Source organism: Sebastes fasciatus, chromosome 4, assembly GCF_043250625.1.
Source record: "Sebastes fasciatus isolate fSebFas1 chromosome 4, fSebFas1.pri, whole genome shotgun sequence".
In the NCBI taxonomy this organism is placed as follows: domain Eukaryota; kingdom Metazoa; phylum Chordata; class Actinopteri; order Perciformes; family Sebastidae; genus Sebastes; species Sebastes fasciatus.
Genome location: NC_133798.1, coordinates 7,722,099 through 7,740,052, shown reverse-complemented (window position 1 = coordinate 7,740,052; position 17,954 = coordinate 7,722,099). Strand labels below are relative to the sequence as shown.

General features: G+C 41.3%; 1 protein-coding gene across 1 annotated transcript; it reads right to left on the bottom strand.

Annotated features, from left to right (window-relative positions):
* Window positions 1–5,450: 5,450 nt before the first annotated feature.
* Window positions 5,451–17,624, bottom strand: mapk12a (mitogen-activated protein kinase 12a). The gene is made up of 12 exons (XM_074631809.1): window positions 17,216–17,624; window positions 13,952–14,081; window positions 13,727–13,785; window positions 10,734–10,845; window positions 10,594–10,623; window positions 10,361–10,408; window positions 9,991–10,105; window positions 9,296–9,367; window positions 9,034–9,113; window positions 7,447–7,525; window positions 7,180–7,353; window positions 5,451–7,092 (listed from the first exon to the last, which is right to left on the bottom strand). The coding sequence occupies exons 1-12, from the start codon at window positions 17,332–17,334 to the stop codon at window positions 7,025–7,027; spliced, it is 1,086 nt and encodes a 361-aa protein (XP_074487910.1). The 5' UTR covers window positions 17,335–17,624; the 3' UTR covers window positions 5,451–7,024.
* Window positions 17,625–17,954: the final 330 nt, after the last annotated feature.

Here is a 17,954-nt window from a genome sequence, read left to right as displayed (position 1 = left end):
TACAGAAAAAAAAGAAACCGATCATACAGACCGACAGCAGAGAAGTTGATTATACAACATGTTTGAGAAATTCCTGTGGGTGTTTTGATGCTGTTCTTTTCCACAATGAAAGCTCATGTCACCATTGGAATCCATTTTAACAGAATGAATTCAAGCTGCTATTCTCTGTCTGAGAGGAAAACACTTACCAGCAGCCACCTTTCAAGCCTACGGGGGGTGAGCGTTTGATACTCAAAAGACAGATTTTAGGTGGAGCATTTACAGCCGTTGGCATCGTGTTTACTGTCTTATTCCCCCCCCCCCCTGCATTTACAGCCTCTGTTTGAGTTACAGTTAATATTTCCTGAAAACAACAGGCTAGCATTGAACATCAATCAAAGATAAGGCAATAAAGAATAATACTCTCTGTAGTAAAGATGGAAAAAAACACCCGATTCGACTGCCATTAAACAGGAATTATCAGTCGCCATAAGCACCATAGATGTGGGTCAGTAGGGGCCTACTACGGCTATGTTGTAAAAGTGAAAGCTAAACTTAAAAGCAACACGTTCTAACATGTTGTAAAACTGAATGAAACGTTACATTTTGAACACAAACAAAAAAGCTTCTTTAGGTTTAGGCGACAAAAATACTTAGTTATGTTTAGGGAAAAACATTGTATTTTGGCTTAAAATAACTGTGAAGGCTTGTGAAAACAATGACAACTACACGTTGCTGGTTACTACAGCGCCTTACTTCGGCTTCTGCTAGAGGTTGCTGTTGTGTTCTTTTATACCTTCTTTTTATGTTCTACCATATGAATAGATGATAAAACCTACTAGTGGGTGTAGTAGGCCCCTACTGACCCCCATCTATGGTACCTATAATGACTGATAACGTCTATTTAACAGCCTGACGACAGTCTGATCGGCCAGGTCAAGTTAGTGTATTACTAATATGTTAATTTGCATTATTATTTGTTATGCTACTTTTATTATGACAACACAATGACCAATTTTATCATAGTTTATGCAGATGATGGCATTCTCTCCCTCTCTCCTTTTTTTTTGATCGAAGACCCTCTGACCTCCTTGTCTTGTGAGAGTTTTCGTATGTTTTTGCAACTTGGGGGTTTCCTTCTAGACACAACCCCAGCCACCGTCTGACTTCCTTTGCTCCTAAAGTAGTGTTATTATGGTAAGGATGGCCTCTGAGCGAGGTGAACAGTGTTACCGCGGTTTTGCACTCGGTGGCTCACGTTACCGCAGTCTTGGAAAGGGAGCAGTGAGCGGAGGGGTACTCAGCTGGTTGCAATCTGCAACCACACCACTAGATGCTACACACTGTACCTTTAATCACAAGACAATCATTTTGACAAAAAGATAGACTTTTTTTATAATTTGCTGGTTAAATGTACTTGAACTCTTCATAAGCGAGCTGTATGCGATCCCTTGTAGTCTTCAACTTAAAAATAAAACTACAGTAATTTGTCTTAGTTCAGCAGCTGGCTCCCATCACTCCTTTGGGTCAGTGCCTCTCTGAACGTGACACACCACAACCCCATACGTCAACACATCACAGATGGACAGAAAGTTGTCCTGGGAGAGGGATCACAATCTGTGGCATGCACTCTTTGCACTGCATATACCACAGAAGTCTTCAAACAGGGGGGGTAGATGGCTAATGAATGAGCTAATGTAAACCAAACTGGCTGAGATAGGCTCTCCCTCGGGAACCTGTGCATCTCTTTCTCCCCTTCCTTTGCTTTCATCCGCCTGTCTTTTCTTGCCTGTTTCCTCCACTTCTTGCTCTTCCCTTTGTTCCAACCCTCTCCTCTTCCCCGGTCTTATCATTACTTCCTAAACCTCCCTAAATTTACTTCCTTTTCTTACCCACCCAAGTTCTGGTGCCCCCTTGGAGAGACTCACCAGCTCCATGTGAGCCTGTGGAATTTCCTCTACAGTTTGCCCGGCAGGTCCCGCTCTCCTCCTGAAGCATCCCACAGACACGTGTGCTTCTGTATACATCTCACAGAGATCGTGGAAGAGATAGAAGCTCACACACGTGTAAAGACAGAGGAAGGTTTGAGGGGAGCTATACAGTATGCTGGGCCACGTGACTCACTTTTGTTGGGATTGCTTGACCTCCACACACAATGCACACCAAGCCCTGCATACACACAAACAAACACTGGGCCAGACACACAAACAAAATAATACTGCAGCTGGGAACACTATAAACACAACTATTCATTCACTAAAGCAAACAAACTTGCTTGGGAAATGATTAAGCAGCTTTTCCTCTCTTTTAAATATGGAAAATATTTTTTGAACTGGATCCGTTAGACAGCTGTCAGCTCCAAAATAGGACCACATTCGGTGCACTATTAAACAGCCATTTCTTGCTTGTGCTAAAAATGTTTCAGCTCTCATCCAGAGTATCTGTCTTTTTAACAATGTCCATGACAAATGCAGCCATGTAAGAGGAAACGCAGACCTCTGTTAACTTGCCACAGAGCAGCAGCAGCAGCACAGATCCAAACTGACATCTGGAACCAAGCAAACAGTCACATGGTGAACATCATGTACACAAATACCCTGCAATGTGAAAATATAAATCTGTGTGAAGCACACAAACAGACATAGACAAGGACATTCAGCGGAGTGTCAGATTTTCACTTCGCCTCCTGGTAAAACTCCAATCAACTTATCTCCGCTGAGCAAATCTGTTTATGTGATCTCCAGCAAGGACACGACAGCCCAACTCATTTTGGAGAATAAACACTCGCTGATGATGCTCTGTCGGTGTGGTTCATTTCAATTAAAACTGATGAGCTGGGATGGAAATAAAGTGTCAGTTTTGGCTCGAATCATTAGCTATCAGAGTTCCCACTGTGAGACAAATGAGACAAAACTTTCCAAGCTCACCATTGCTGAATAAAGTTCTATCTCTCATACACGGGAACAAAAATGAATTATGTCGGATGAGGAATCTCCGCAAAGACAGTGTAGATCCTCTCACCACGGTGTTATTCACAGTGATGTGCCTCCCCCAGACGCACAAAATAAACACAATTCTAGCTGACATTCCTCTTTAAGAAAGAAGAGTGACCCGGGTCAGCTCAGTGTTTGGGCATCGCTGCCATTCCACGCGTACTCCCTCCGGAGTCAGTGTCAGTCCAAAGTGCACGGATTGTGTGTATCCAACTGTGCATGCCGGGCGTATCTGTGTATACGGGTGCACACTATGTGAACTCTGTGTGTGTGTGTGTGTATGTGTGTCTTAGAAAATATGCTGCTTGAATCCAAGCCGCTCTGAAAATAAACCGCAGGGTCAACAAACAAGACGGAGAGAGAAAGGCCGTCCGTGTGCCGCTGACTGTGTGTTGGGAGAGAGGAGGGGGTTGTGGGGGTACAAAATATGTGCTTTCCCCTCTGTTTTCCTGTCTGCAGCGGGAACAGAACCCTCTGACTTCTCAGTGAACTGTGTGTATCATGAGAAGGACACAACACGCACCCAGGGTTTGGTTTGGTTTGGAGGGCCCAGGAAGGAAGCTTGTCCTCGTCCTTGGGAGTCAAGGATCTGGAGGTCACAAGCTTGTTAGATTCAACACAAACGAACGAAGAGAGTGCATGTGGAGGAATGAGCAGCATCTGAAAGCAAACAGGCATCCTGCAAGAATGTGTAAACGTTTGTTACAGGAAAATCATCAATCCTATTAAATACAAAAAATGAGGTTGTCAGTGTTAACTGCAATCCAATAAATCACTGCAGCAACTACTGTGGCAGGTTTAATCTTCCAACATTGAATAACAAGACTGGGCTTATTATAGCCTCAGGGACTGTGTTTTTTTGAGCTAAATGCAAACGTCAGCATGCTAACAATGACAGTGCTAACATGCCGATGTTTAATGTTGACCATGTTCACCATGTAAGTTTAGCATGCTAACATTTGCTAACAAAGATAGTATTAACATGCAGATGTTTTAGATGTTGACAATGTTCACCATCTAAGTTTAGCATGCTAACATTGCTAATTAGCATTAAATACAAAGTTCTTCGGTCTTTACATTCCTTGAACCATCGAAGGCCATCGATGAAAAGTTTCAACCCTTGTCTGTCTTCGGCCTCACCAGAGTTAAGACACATGGTACAAGAACAATGAATGTCTGCCAATCCAGACAACTACATTTTGAAATATTTTACTGGATAACCAAAAAAATTGTATCTGCTATGGGCACCAGAAAAAAAGTCAGAGGATCACCAACATCATTAAGATTCACCATCTGGTGCCTCTGAGTATCTGTAGCAAATTTCATAAAAATCCATTCAATATTTGTCAAGATATTTCAGCCTCTAGACCAAAGTGGTGGACCTATCATCATTACTAGATGCAGCCTGGTCATGACTTGTTTACATGCTGCCACCTAGTGTTAGTTTACATGAGCAACACAAAAGTGAAATGCCCTCATCTACTGGATATGATCAAACCAGACCTGCCAATTGTATTAGGCTTTAGGGAATTACTTTATATCATACTTAACAAATGGTTTACTCTATTGATGGAGATCGATCAACAACAGAAAAAATGCGTTCGGCCCACCGTCTAATCTGTTTTTATGTCTGGACAACAAATTGGATACTAATAAGAAACATGCCATTTTGTCATCTAAAAGGGAATTCTGCCAATTTCACTCATACTGTAGTAGTCATGGTAAGGTTGATCACGGTTCGGAATCGGAAACTTAAAGTTTTCCTGTGTAACAAACTTTCAGTCAAAAGATGCTATTGGTTGCATTATGGGAAATGCAGGATGCTGCTTACTAGAAATAAAAAAAAATAAGGGCATCTCGGCCTCTGCTGCATCTCTTGTAAATCCCCCAACTTTATTAAAGAACAGGTATGGTTGGCAGTGGTGGACTGTAACTAAGTCCATTTACTCAAGTACTGTACTTAAGTACAATTTTGAGGTACTTGTACTTTACTTGAGTGTTTCCATTTTCTGCTACTTTATACTTCTACTCCACCCCATCTCAGAGAGCAATATCGTACTTTTTACTGTACTACATTTATCTGACAGCTTTAGTTACTTTACAGATTCAGATTATTAAAACAAAATATAATAAACTAATAAATTGATGATGTATTATTATAGATTAAACAAAAGAGCAGTATATACAGTCTCAATAATTATTATAATACAATAATATAATATAGATCATTCTGCATAATGAGTACTTTTACTTTTGGTACTTTAAGTATATTTAATGTTAATACTTTTGTACTTTTACCTGAGTAAAATTTTGAATGCAGGACTTTAACATACAACTGAGTATTTTTACTCTGTGGTATTAATACTTTTAACTAAGTCAAAATATATTTTACTTAAGTAAAAGTATTAATACTTCTTCCATGAGGACTTCTTCCACCTCGGATGGTTGGGAGAATAGAAAAAAAACCCACATGCATAATTTTGAAAGAGAATCTTTAATGATAAAAATGCACAAGTGGAGTTATGAACATTAATTCACAGATCAATATAGACAATGTGTTTTTGTGCTACTTTCTATGTTTCAAAAAACAACATAATGGGATGTAAGTGTGTTTTTGGTATGAAATCAAAATGGGAATGTTTGTGCACAACCTGCTGGGATGGATTTCGTATACGATCTGCAGCTCAGCAGTGTTTTCGTTTTGTCGTTATCTTAAGGCCACTGGGAGGAATAACGAGGTCAGAGCAGACAAGTAGACTACACACAGACACACACATAAGGACATCCCAATAATTCCAATCAAATGTCTTTTAAGGACATGTAGTCACTGGAGGGGAAGCTACTTCACAAAACAACATATTACTGTCATTATTCTACATTTTGTTTCTTTTGCAGTGTGATGCATTGTCCCGGATATATTACCTTTAAGTTATGATTTTACTGATACAAATGAACTCAAATGAAGCCTCCTTATTAAACTACAAAATAGGATCCGTGAAGGATTTCAGAATTAGTGGGACTACAATATTTTTGATTTGTCTTGATTTGAACTTTAAATTAACTGGTAGGTAGCGATGTATTTGGTTAAAAAAACAACAACATATATGTACCACTGAAGTGAATAATTCCTTAACTTAGTTACTTACAGAAGAATATTGTTACCTGACTTAAAGGAACTGAGCTACTAGCATCCTCAGCAGTGTAGGCAACCTGATATCACGCCAAAGCGTGTAATAGACCCGCCTCCCACCAGAGGACAGCGTGTCAGTGTCACGTTTTGCCTTGCCAAGACGTGAATATTACACGCGTGTATTAACATGCAGTACCAGCAGAGGGCAAGAAAACCACTCATTTAGGACTTGGCAACAAAACCACTTGGTTAGGTTAAGGGAAAATATTACGGTGACTGACATTCGGGTTAGGCAAGAAAAACACTTAGATATGGCCACACTTGGGCTTAAAATAACTACGTAAACTAAATAAAATACGTACAGAAACAACGTACCGTCGTTATGAAACAAATGACAAATGTCATAACTTACAAAACAAAACACCGGCTTTCTAGCTGAAAATCCTGTGTTTGTTGAACCCTTCCACCTTCCCACCCACCCACCATAAGTGGACTTTCTAACTTTTATACTACGTCACTAGCTCTGAGCTTTGTATGGAGTACGGAAAACACGTGACAAACGTCACATGACAACCGTCACTTCATAAGACTGCACCTTCATGCAGGCATTTAATTTACACCCCTCGGCGAGGCAAAACATGGAAGTGACACTCTTTCTTCCGGTGGACAGGTGGATTTATTAAACCCTTTGGCGTGAGACTGGACTGCTGTAGGACATGCTGATGCTAAAGTCAGGGAGCGAGCTATTGGACCAAAATGATGCTGAGAGACAAATCCAAAACATGACAGCTTGCACTTAGAGAGAGATAATTGTGAACTGGATCCACATTAAGCCTGGTGATCAAAGAGTTTTCCCAGTTGAGATCAAGATAAAAAAAGACATGTTAGTTTGTTCTGGTCCCACGCTGCACAGCCTTGTGTCTTACAGTGATGTCTCCTTGGAATCTGGCACAACTGGTTTGAAAGTCAAGATCTCTGTGAAGGTGTGACCTAAAAAAAAGAAGCACAGCGCTGATCATTAAAACATAACGGCTCCATTTTTTGCTGCTTGCACCATAATCAGTCTAACACTCTCACGTTTCCACTGGTCCAGGGACTGGTCTGTGTTGTCTAGCGAGTGGTCGTACGGCTGTGCTTCTGTCTCATCCTCTGGTTCTCTGTACTCAGTGAAGTAAGGCATAATGAGGGCCTCTGCGGCGGTTACCCTGCACTCCGGATCCAGCAGTAACATGCGCTCCAGCACAGACACGGCTGAGGAAAGAAAGAGTGGAAACGGGAAGTCAAATCACAGTTCGACTGTCAAACGGAAAAATGGATCAAATGAAAAGGCTGAGCACATGCTACCTTCTGGATTGGTTGAGGAAAACACCTTCTGAAGGTCCTTCTTTTCAGATTTTGGAAGGGTTTTGATGTAGCTTTTGGCCTAAGAGAAAAAAACAATGCATTTAATACAGCACAAACCCAGTGATTTTGCCCAATTGTGCTTCCAATTCCTAAAATTCAGAGGATTTGGGTGCTACAACAAAATCAGGGAGTGTCTCTTCAAAGGTGCTAAATGCGAGATCGAGAGAATTTTTATTACCTCCGCACGGCTCTCAACATGGCGACCGCTGAAGCTTGATTTATGCTTGCCGCATCCATGAGAGTTGCGAGTATCCACACGGTTAAAGTGGCATCACACCATCAGAGACGGCCCTTCGCAGGGGTTTGTGCGACAGGTTTAGCCTGTCCGTGCACATACAACATTTCTGACCTACGCCGAGAACTTTGAGGAGCTTTGAGAATGTTGGTTTGCCGCGAGGAGAGACCTGCGCAGAGTATAAAAGATCCAAACGTTCCCTCGTCATGATTCCGCGTCAGCTCATGTCTGTGCAACCGTCCTTGCAGAAAGTATAAGTAAGGCTTGAAATTGAGGGGTAACCGGAGGGTGGTAGCTATGCTTCGTGAGCCATGAGCTAGCCAGCGGGGCACGCTCATGGGCACGAACATACACTAAAAGTATGCGGGGGCGGCCCCTCCCGGCGAGTGATTTCATTCTCTGCTCAGGTAGACATTACTCCTCTACTGTATATCTTTACATAGCAAACAGTTGTTTGCTGCTATATTAAAGGGACTGTTTGTAACTTCTTACACGTATAAATCAATCTGGGTCAGTGTCCCATGCGTGTGTGGTTACGCTGTTCAGACAAGACTCCAACACAAACTACACGGAAGCACCAAAACCTCAAAGTTATATCTAGTGAAGCCCGTCTTGCAAAACAGTGTTGGCCGAGGTCGGATGACGCAGGGGAGACCGTAGCTTTGGTCTCCAGGGCCGGAGTCTCTGCTGTACTCTGCTCTTCTGCCTGCTTGCACCGCGCTCGTTCTCGCTCTCTTGCTCCACCTCTAGACGTGCATGCGCGCACACTCCACACTGCAGAAGAGTTAGTTTAGCTCTGAGAATATCTAGTGAATGTACAGTGGACGTTTGTGCAGAAATAAATGATGCAGCTCCTCCAGACCAACAGAGGTTTTCCGTGTCTCTCCACAGAGAGAAACATTATCGTCTCTGACCGGGTGCCGGTGTCTCCCCTGTTCATTCTGGCTGCGGTCGGGAGGTTGAGGCAGAAAAAGACAACACTAGGATCAGCAGTGATTCATGGAGAGACCTTCGTCTGGTCAGCTAACACTACTGCCAAGCAGGTGAAATATAGAGTGATATTGTGGTTTTAGCTGACATCTGTCGCCTCACTGTTTTGACGGATGCTCGCTCACATTCAGGTAGTGCGTGCACACAGGCGAGCGCGAGCAACAGGACGCTGACTTTCGTTGACTTAACAGCCACAGGTGTCGCTGTTACAACCACTTTCTGATTCTTACAAACAGTCCCTTTAATGCGTTTCGTATAGAGCACCTTCAATTCCCTGTATGTGTTGCATGTTCTGAACTCACATCCTCAGATTCTAGTTTTGATAGAAATTCCTGAGTTGGCGTTCCTGTGAGCTTCATGATCTCAGACAGCTGATCTAGGTCTGAGGAACTGGGGGTCAAGGGTCAAACAAGATATGTCACATACACAGGATAAATCTTTCAAATAATTTAAAAGGAAAAAATGTGAAATTTTACATTGATCCTGCAAAAAAAAATGCACTTCTCTGCTTAATGAATGTCTGTAACACGTTAGCAGAGAAGGGTCAGTGAGGTAAAAGGATACGGTCGCTGCCTTTAAAAAGAGGTTTTTCTTGCAGCATCTCTGCCATGATGCAGCCCACAGACCAAATGTCCACTGAGCAAGAAGCAGAAACAACATATTTCAGACTTTCTGTTACCAACCTAAGGAATTTATAATTACAGGACATTGTGGGTCAGTGAACAGCAGCCAAAGATGCATGGATTCCCTAACAAAGCACCTGCAATATAAGGTAAGGTATTAAGAGAACGCCACCTTGTGGGTAATATGTATTATTACCATCTGACCCAAATGAACAAAGGTGTTTTTTAACACTACATCCTACCACTTTGACACAAATGTTGCTTTCTAGACTAACTATTCACAATCATACAAAGAAACCTGCCATAGAAGAGGAATAAATACTAATGTCTCAGCCTGAATAGACCAGAATACACTGCAACCACAAGACATGCACAATAAATCTTTAGAAAAAGTAACAAGGCAACAAGATTCCTGTCTCCTGTCTGCTCAGTAGAGGTTGTAAAGGTCATTCTGGGAAATGTAGTAAATCACTAGCAGAAACAGAAGCCCTGAGCTGAGGGCAAGTGAGAACACTTAAATAACTAATTCACACAAAACACGAGGATTCAGTGCTAATGGGGAGCACTGAACATGACACATTGATGAAAGATGACAGTGTGAGTGTTATTTTTTTCCTTTAATTAGCTCTTCATTACCAGTCTGAGTGTAGCGCATCCAGCTCAGGATGACCTCTGGGGCTCTGTACCAGCGAGTCACCACGTACCCCGTCATCTCGCTGTCCGCCTGCCGAGCCAAACCAAAGTCCAGGATCTGACAGAACACAAGATGAAACACAGTCGAGTTGGACACGGCAACGTTTATATCTTGCTCATAATGAGGTAGCGGGTCTGGTTATAAGACGTTAGGGACTTTATTACTTTACTGTAGAATTACCAAATAACTTTCTGGCCAATGCATTTAGGATTGTGCATTTTAAATTGTAACTCCATCAAATTAAATATCTTGAAATGAAGACACAGGATGGGTTGTGTTTGTTTTGGGTCATCAGGGTGTGTTCAACTGTACCTTGAGCTCACAGTCTTGGTTGATGGCGAGATTTCCTGGTTTGAGGTCCTGCAAAAAGCAATGTGAAAAGACCGTGAGAAGCAAGAGGAAACTAAAATCCAGTCATGCAATAAAATGGGGATGGAACAAGTTCGTACAGGAAACACCAACTACCTTTAAAAATAGATAACAATGTGTGATCACAATCTTTATCTCACACATACATGGTGGAAATATAAAAAAAAAAAACTCACCCTGTGAATTATACCAGCAGAATGAATATACTGTAATAAAAGAACATAACAGGGATTTAATCATCAGAACAAACAAAAATAAACTCAAGTAGTAAAGTAATAAAGCATCCACAATGTAGGATCAAAGTAGAGCGCTCCACCTTGAGCCCTTTGAGCATCTGATAAACCAAATACTGAATTTTCTCTTCGGACAGCTTCTGCAGCTTCATTATCTTCCCCAGGTCGGTCCCCATGAACGGCATCACCAGGTAACTTGAGGGAGAAAGACACATTATGAGTGGGATACACTTCCCAACAGGGTGTCACTTTTACAAAGGGGAGACCGGGGTTGGTTGGCACACAGTTATTTTCTGGTTCTTTGAAGGTCACAGAAACAGAAATGGAACATCAAAATGTTCGCTTTCTTGACCTGCACTCATCTACTATGTTGAAACATCTGAAAGTTACTAACCTTTTTTGTGAGGGCGACATTTCAGTTTCAAGTATCAAAAGTAAAAAAAAAAGTGGACTATAAAACTGTGTTACATAGAGATATTGTAAATGTGTTACTCTAGTTAATAGACATAGGAATCAGCTATATTTTGATATAAGATTTGAAAGTGTGTGATGAGCGATGGTAGCTGGCTGACATAATTTCATCACAAAGTTGGGTCAAATGTGAGTGGGGTTGGTTGGCACATGTGTCCATTAAAGCAGCAGTGGGTAGAAATTGGAGCAAATATGATTAAAAAAAGTTATTTTTATAAAACGGTCACTATATCCTGACAGTAGTGCATGAGACAGATAATCTGAAAAAAATCATGTGCCTCTGTGTCCTCTGATGCTCCTAATGGCATCTACAAGATTTCACAGACTGGAGGAAAACAACCAGTCAGAGCTGATCTGGAGTCTGCCGTCCAGCTGCCGTCTATGAGAGCCGTCTGTCAATCACTCATGAACTCTGATCAAACGGATCAAATATGAATCAATATTATGTTACAGTGATGCCTATTTCTCGCCTCAAATGATTTCAGAAACATCTTTTAGTGTACTGTTTAGTTGTAAAATGAGTCAATTTGTGACCCAGCAGCCATGTTGAGATCAGTTGAGGAAATACCAAGCAACGTCCACCAGCTGGAGCACAGCCAATAGGAACGCTCTCCCTCTGAAATGACCTGTGATTGGCCAAAGTCTCCCACCACGGGCTAGATTTTTTTTTTTAAGCCTGAAAAATAAACTATTCTCCTCAATTGGAAATCCAGACACCTACTCTCTATAAAACAATCGTTGAACCTCCTCTCAGAACATATTTCACTAGAGCAAGTCTCTGCCAAACAAAATAATCAAATCACAGAGTTCGATAAAAATGTCTAATATCTGATCCTGCCTCTTAATCTGCCAGTGAGCTAAATGCCACCCCGTCACTACTATCATCTATTACAATCCAACCCCTTTCCTATACCCCATGTTAAAAAGCTTATTCGCCCTTGCTTTTTTTTTTCTTTAAAGTAATATGGTTTGACTAAGGTTATGATTATTATTAGTATTAGGGATGCACCGATACCGATACGGGATCTGATATTGGGCCGATACTGACTCAAATAGTTGGATCGGATATCGGTGACAATGCGGCCGATCCAATAAATTCAATTTGGTGTTTATATACTATATACATTATATATTGGAATTTTAATTCCTGTTTTAGTTTTGACCAATTTGTTGCTGCATTAAAAATGTTTACACTTGAAATGTAATTCCTGTTAATTTTGAAGATTTTTTTACCAAGTTGCTGGTATACAGTTTATTATTTCAATAATAAATAACAATTCAATAAATTTATATCCATGTATTTATTTGTTTAATTTTGTTTAACAAAGTTAGGAAAGCGATGTTTAAGTCAAACCTGATGTTTCCTTACGCATAAAAGAATGATCCCAGTCTCTTCCACACAGTGAGGCATACAGCTGATTATCTAAACACCGGTTTCGGATCAGTAATCGGTATCGGCCGATACACAAAGCCCAGGTATCGCTATCGGTATCTGGACTGAAAAAGTCAGATCGGTGCATCCCTAATTAGTATTGTCACTTTTCCTTTCCTTCATTGGCTATTCATTAGAAAATGAATGAAAACAAAGTCAATTTAGTCTTCCGAAGAGGGGGTTTGGTGGCAGACCCCCAAAATGTTTTAAATAAAGCCTGAAAACAGAGCCATGAGGAGGTGCAGAAGTCTAGTTTTCTCTCAGAACACTTGAATTACAATATGCTGAAAGGTTATTATGGAATTGTTGCCCAATGATGCCAAAATATACTGCCTACTGCCACTTTAATGTAACTGTTGATGTATATTTTGTTGGGGTATTTGCAGAGATTAAAAATGATTTTGAAAGATTGAAAACAATGTTAATATTGTTAGTTAAAGGGACTGTTTGTAAGAATCAGCCACACACGAGCGCACATGGGAAAACGACCCGGTAGATTTATACGTGTAAAAAGTTACAAACAGTCCCTTTAAGTATTATTATTATTTTGAATGGTCAATGGCAAAAGTAATTACTTTCTCCTTCTGTTAAACTGCTTAAAACAGTTGTTTGGTTTTAAAAAATGGGCAGCTAACCTATTAAATGTTCATGTTTACTGGTTCTTGTTTGAGTAAAATGTTCAAATTGTCTCTATTGGTTGCTTCATCTTTTGTAACTATAGCATTTTAACATTGCCAACCAACCCCATAATGTGTGCCAACCAACCCTGTGATGGGGCTGGTTGGCACAAATACAGAACAGGATTTGATCACGAATCACCTAATTTCAGAAAACATGTGTGTACATTAAAAACATATGCATTTATAACTGAGACCTTAACCCCCTGGTTAGAGAGTAGAAAGTGTGCCAACCAACCGCGCGCGGTCTGACCTAATTTTGCTAAAAGCTGTGCACAGGTAATATGAAAATATATATACAGTATATATACACATATACACATATACACATATATACATATATATATATATATATATATACAAATATATATACATATATACTATACATACATACATACATACATACATACATACATACATACATACATACATACTGTGTATATATATATATATTTCCCATACATGCAGTGGCAGGAGTAGCATAAAATGCACTTACAAATCATGGAGTCTGTCCAGAGAGAGGTCAGCAGTAAACACATCGAACAGGCCAATCACCTGCACAAGACACAAACATACAATGTGTTACACTTTTGGTTCGCTTTTAACATTTTTCATAAAGAATAGCTGCATGTTCTGATTTCATTTTAGGCAATTTGGTTGTCAAAACTCCATCTAGTAAGAACTGTAAAACTGCACCCCTTTACTACTACTACTGACTCACATTTTCATGTTTCATGTGTTTGAGGAGCCTCAGCTCCCTGTAGGCCCGCTTGGCAAAGAGCTCCGACTGGAAAGGTCTGTACAGCTTCTTGATGGCCACTTTAGTTCCTGTTCTGGAGTCCACTGCTGAGCTGAGGGTGAGGACACATCAGTGGACATGAGACACAATTCAATTTGCTTTATTGGCATGACTGTCAGGTGAACAATATTGCCAAAGCGTCAGTTCAATAATAAATAAAAATTAAAAAAAAGAACAAAATAAAAACAAAAACATATATATACTGGAAAAACAAAGTTCGGAAACTTGTGTTTGGTGGATTATTTCTCTGTTGTTACAATGCTAATGGTCATTGTATTTTACATGGTTGGAAAGCCTGTTTATTTACCTTCACAATGATGTCCAACTTGTAAGGATCATGCAATTGTGGGATGAGCAGCACAGCTGATTATGTGGGTAACGCCCAAGAAAAATTTGCCAAAATGCTCTGCTAATGGTAAACAGTGTATTCTCATAAGGCTACCAGGAAGCCTGCAATGACTGCCCTTCACCATCATGGGGGGAATGTCATGTTCAGTGATGAGTCCAGGTTCTGTCTGCCAAAGTTGGATGGCAGGGTCAAAGTATGGAGACGACGCGGAGAACGCTATGCTGATTGTTGAACCGATGGAGTAACAGCTTTTGGTGGGGGCAGTGTCATGGTGTGGGCCGGCATCTCCCTCACTGGCAAAACAAGGCTTGTCATCATTGAAGGCCATCTCAATGCAGTGAGATATCAGGATGAGATTCTGCAGCCAGTGGCGATCCCATATCTCCACAATCTGGGACCTAACTTCATCCTCCAAGATGACAAGCTCACCCCCACAGAGCCAGGGTTATCACAGACTACCTCCACAATGTGGGAGTAGAGAGAATGGAACGGCCTGCCAAGAGTCCAGACCTCAACCCAATTCAACACTTGTGGGATCAGCTTGGGCGTGCTGTACGTGTTAGAGTGACCAACACAACCTCGTTGGCTGACCTGCAACGGATCCTAGTTGAGGAATGGAACGCCATCCCACAGCAACGTGTGACCAGGTTGGTGACCAGCATGAGCAGGAGGTGCCAGGCTGTTTTGGCTGCATATAGATCTTCCACCCTCTACTGAGGCTCCTGATGGTGTATTAAATGAATAAAGTGTAAAATTGCCAATATGTCTTGTTTGTTCCTTGTTACTGATAGAGAGTTCAATCATCCAATCCACCAAACAACTCAAAACAAGAGTCAGTACCAACAGGAGAATACACTGTTTACCATTGGCAGAGCATTTTGGCAAATTTTTCTTGGGCGCTACCCACATAATCAGCTGTGCTGCTCATCCCACAAATGCATGATCCTTACAAGTTGGACATCATTGCAAAGGTAAATAAAAAGGCTTTCCAACGATGTAAAATACAATACCAATTAGCATTGTAACAACAGAGAAATAATCGACCAAACACAAGTTTCTGAACTTTGTTTTTCCAGTTTATATACATATATACAATTCATGAAGTAAATTGCAATATATAGATATTTAAAAAGAACATGCATGTAAATGGAAGAAAACAATAAAGAAGTAATTAATGTTTGATGTGTCAATAAAACAAACAAACAAACAAATAAAAAACAATTAATAACAATATATTGCAATATCAAAGGATAAATGTAAAAAACAAAACAAAAAAAACAACATGAAGTATAGGAGTAAATAACAGGTAGAGTGTGAGTTACATCTGTTATGTGTTGTTGTGGTTGTCTCTTAGGCTGTGACATGCACTGATATATCCTGCAGCTTCTATGGCAATGACACTATTTTCTCCAAGTAGATGTTGTATTTTATTTTGGTCAGAGAGGGAATACAAATCTTGGAGTTTACATTTAATTTTAGTAAAGAATTGTTTCCTAATTTCTTCATATGTTCCTACATTGTAGCAGGAAATGTTGCTCTGTCTCCACCTGTCTCTGTGGACAGAGCTGACACAGCCTGTCTTCTCTAAGGCAGCCAGGTCTGCCTGTGTCGGCCGGTCTCTATAGGCCAGACTGTGATCACTGAGTCTGTACATAGTCAATGTCTTTCTCTCTTTCTGGTCAGTCACGGTGGTCAGATAGTCTGCCACTGTGTACTGTCTGTTTAGAGCCAAATAGCATTGAAATTTGTGTTGAGTTTTTGTGGTAGATGTCCAATAGTTGATGTAATTTTTCTTTTTCTTTAGCTATAATTTGATTGGTCCAGATAGTGTGAGGGCTGTCCTCAGGCCTTGTGCTGTTAGAGGAGGTGAGCCTCAGGACCAGCTGGCTGAGGGAACTCTTCTCTATGTTCTCCTTTTAAACAATATATACTACTGTAATACCTTCAACAGAACATCAGCTGATCTGTAACATGAACAGCATGAGGAAATAATAGTAGTCCAGCCTAGGGGGGGTGATCTCCCATCCTCTGATCTGAATATGACACACACACACCACACACAGATTTCGACAGAAAATGGGCCAATGCTAAAAACTTCACAGGCACCTTCAGAATGACTCCTGCATTTGTTTTAAAGGCTTTCCGTTGTGGGGACCTCATTTGTTGTCCCCATGACGTCTGAGGTCCCCAGTACGTGACTGTGTAAACAGATGGATGTCCTCATAATGTGGTAATTACAAGAACACACACACAGAGTGATGGCGGTAGCAGGCGGCTCCTTCTCCATCTCCAGCTTGTATCCAAAAACACAATATTTCTCAGAGTTGTTCGTGTGTTATTAAGTTGCATTGAGTCAGTCAGAGCCAGTTTGTTTTGTTCCCGCCCACACACACACACACAGAGTTAATCATTTATAACACAAAGGAGCCGCATGCTGAGAGGACGCACACAGAGCAGAGCTGCTTGGTTTCATTGTTGTGTTGTGTTTCGGTAAAAATTTGGCTGGATGAGCGCACACCTATTCCACTTGGAAACCACCTATGCATGACTGCGCTCTACATCATGTAATAATTGTCTTAAAGGTGACATGATGGATGATTGTGGTGAAGAAACCAAGGTATCGGTGCAAGTGTCTCCATCATATATATAAGGAAGTGGAGCACCATGTGTGTTGAGCGGAGCGCAGATTACTTTTCTTTTGTTTGGCTGTAATGGCACAGAGCTGCTGCTGCCTGTCTGGCACCATCTGTTCTGGTCTGTTCCCGTCGCTTCTCTTTGTTACCCCCATAAACCCCGCAGTGTGATCAGTGTTACAGCTTCTAGCAGATTTCACTTACCAGACCGTCCCGTAAGCTCCGGTCCCCACCTGCTTCAGCTCCCGGTACCGCTCCGGTACTTCCCATGACGTTTTGTTGACTTCTTGGCGGTAGTAGCCGGGTCGGACTCGCTTAGACATCCTATTTTATTACAGCAATGAAATAAAAACAAGTGTAGGAGAGGTTCCTCTTAGGTTGTTTTGTCTGTTCCGTCGCTACACACCCATTGTCCCAGATGATCCCACCTATGCGCTCACCCTCTCGATCAGTGCGCAGCTCTGCGTGTCAGCCGCTCAGGGCGCACCCTGAGGTCACCCAGAGCCACTCCCGTCCTTTAGGCCTGCAATTAAAGGTGAAAAGGAGACTTGGAATGTGTGTGTAATACGAGACAGAGCTGGCAACACGACCTGGGTAGGTGTGCACACACTTTGGATAACCTTTAAAAGTTGGCATTACGCGCTGCGTGGCAACATTTAGTGCAGTGGAGTTGAGGGGAAGCTGAATGTTTGAGACGTGCTGGGACATGATTACTGACACACATACACACTACACCTGGTTAGAGAAACACTGTTTTCATGAAACAGAACAAGGAAGCAGTAGTGTTATAAACAAACTGGAAATGTCAGATGGTGGACATGCTTAAAGATGTGTTTGTGTTATCAAAGTGGAGCAATCTAATGGCCACAACAATTAAAATGTTATGTAACACAGAAATGTGGAGGTGGAGTTTCAGCTCATGGAATGAAAAAGGCAGGTATGG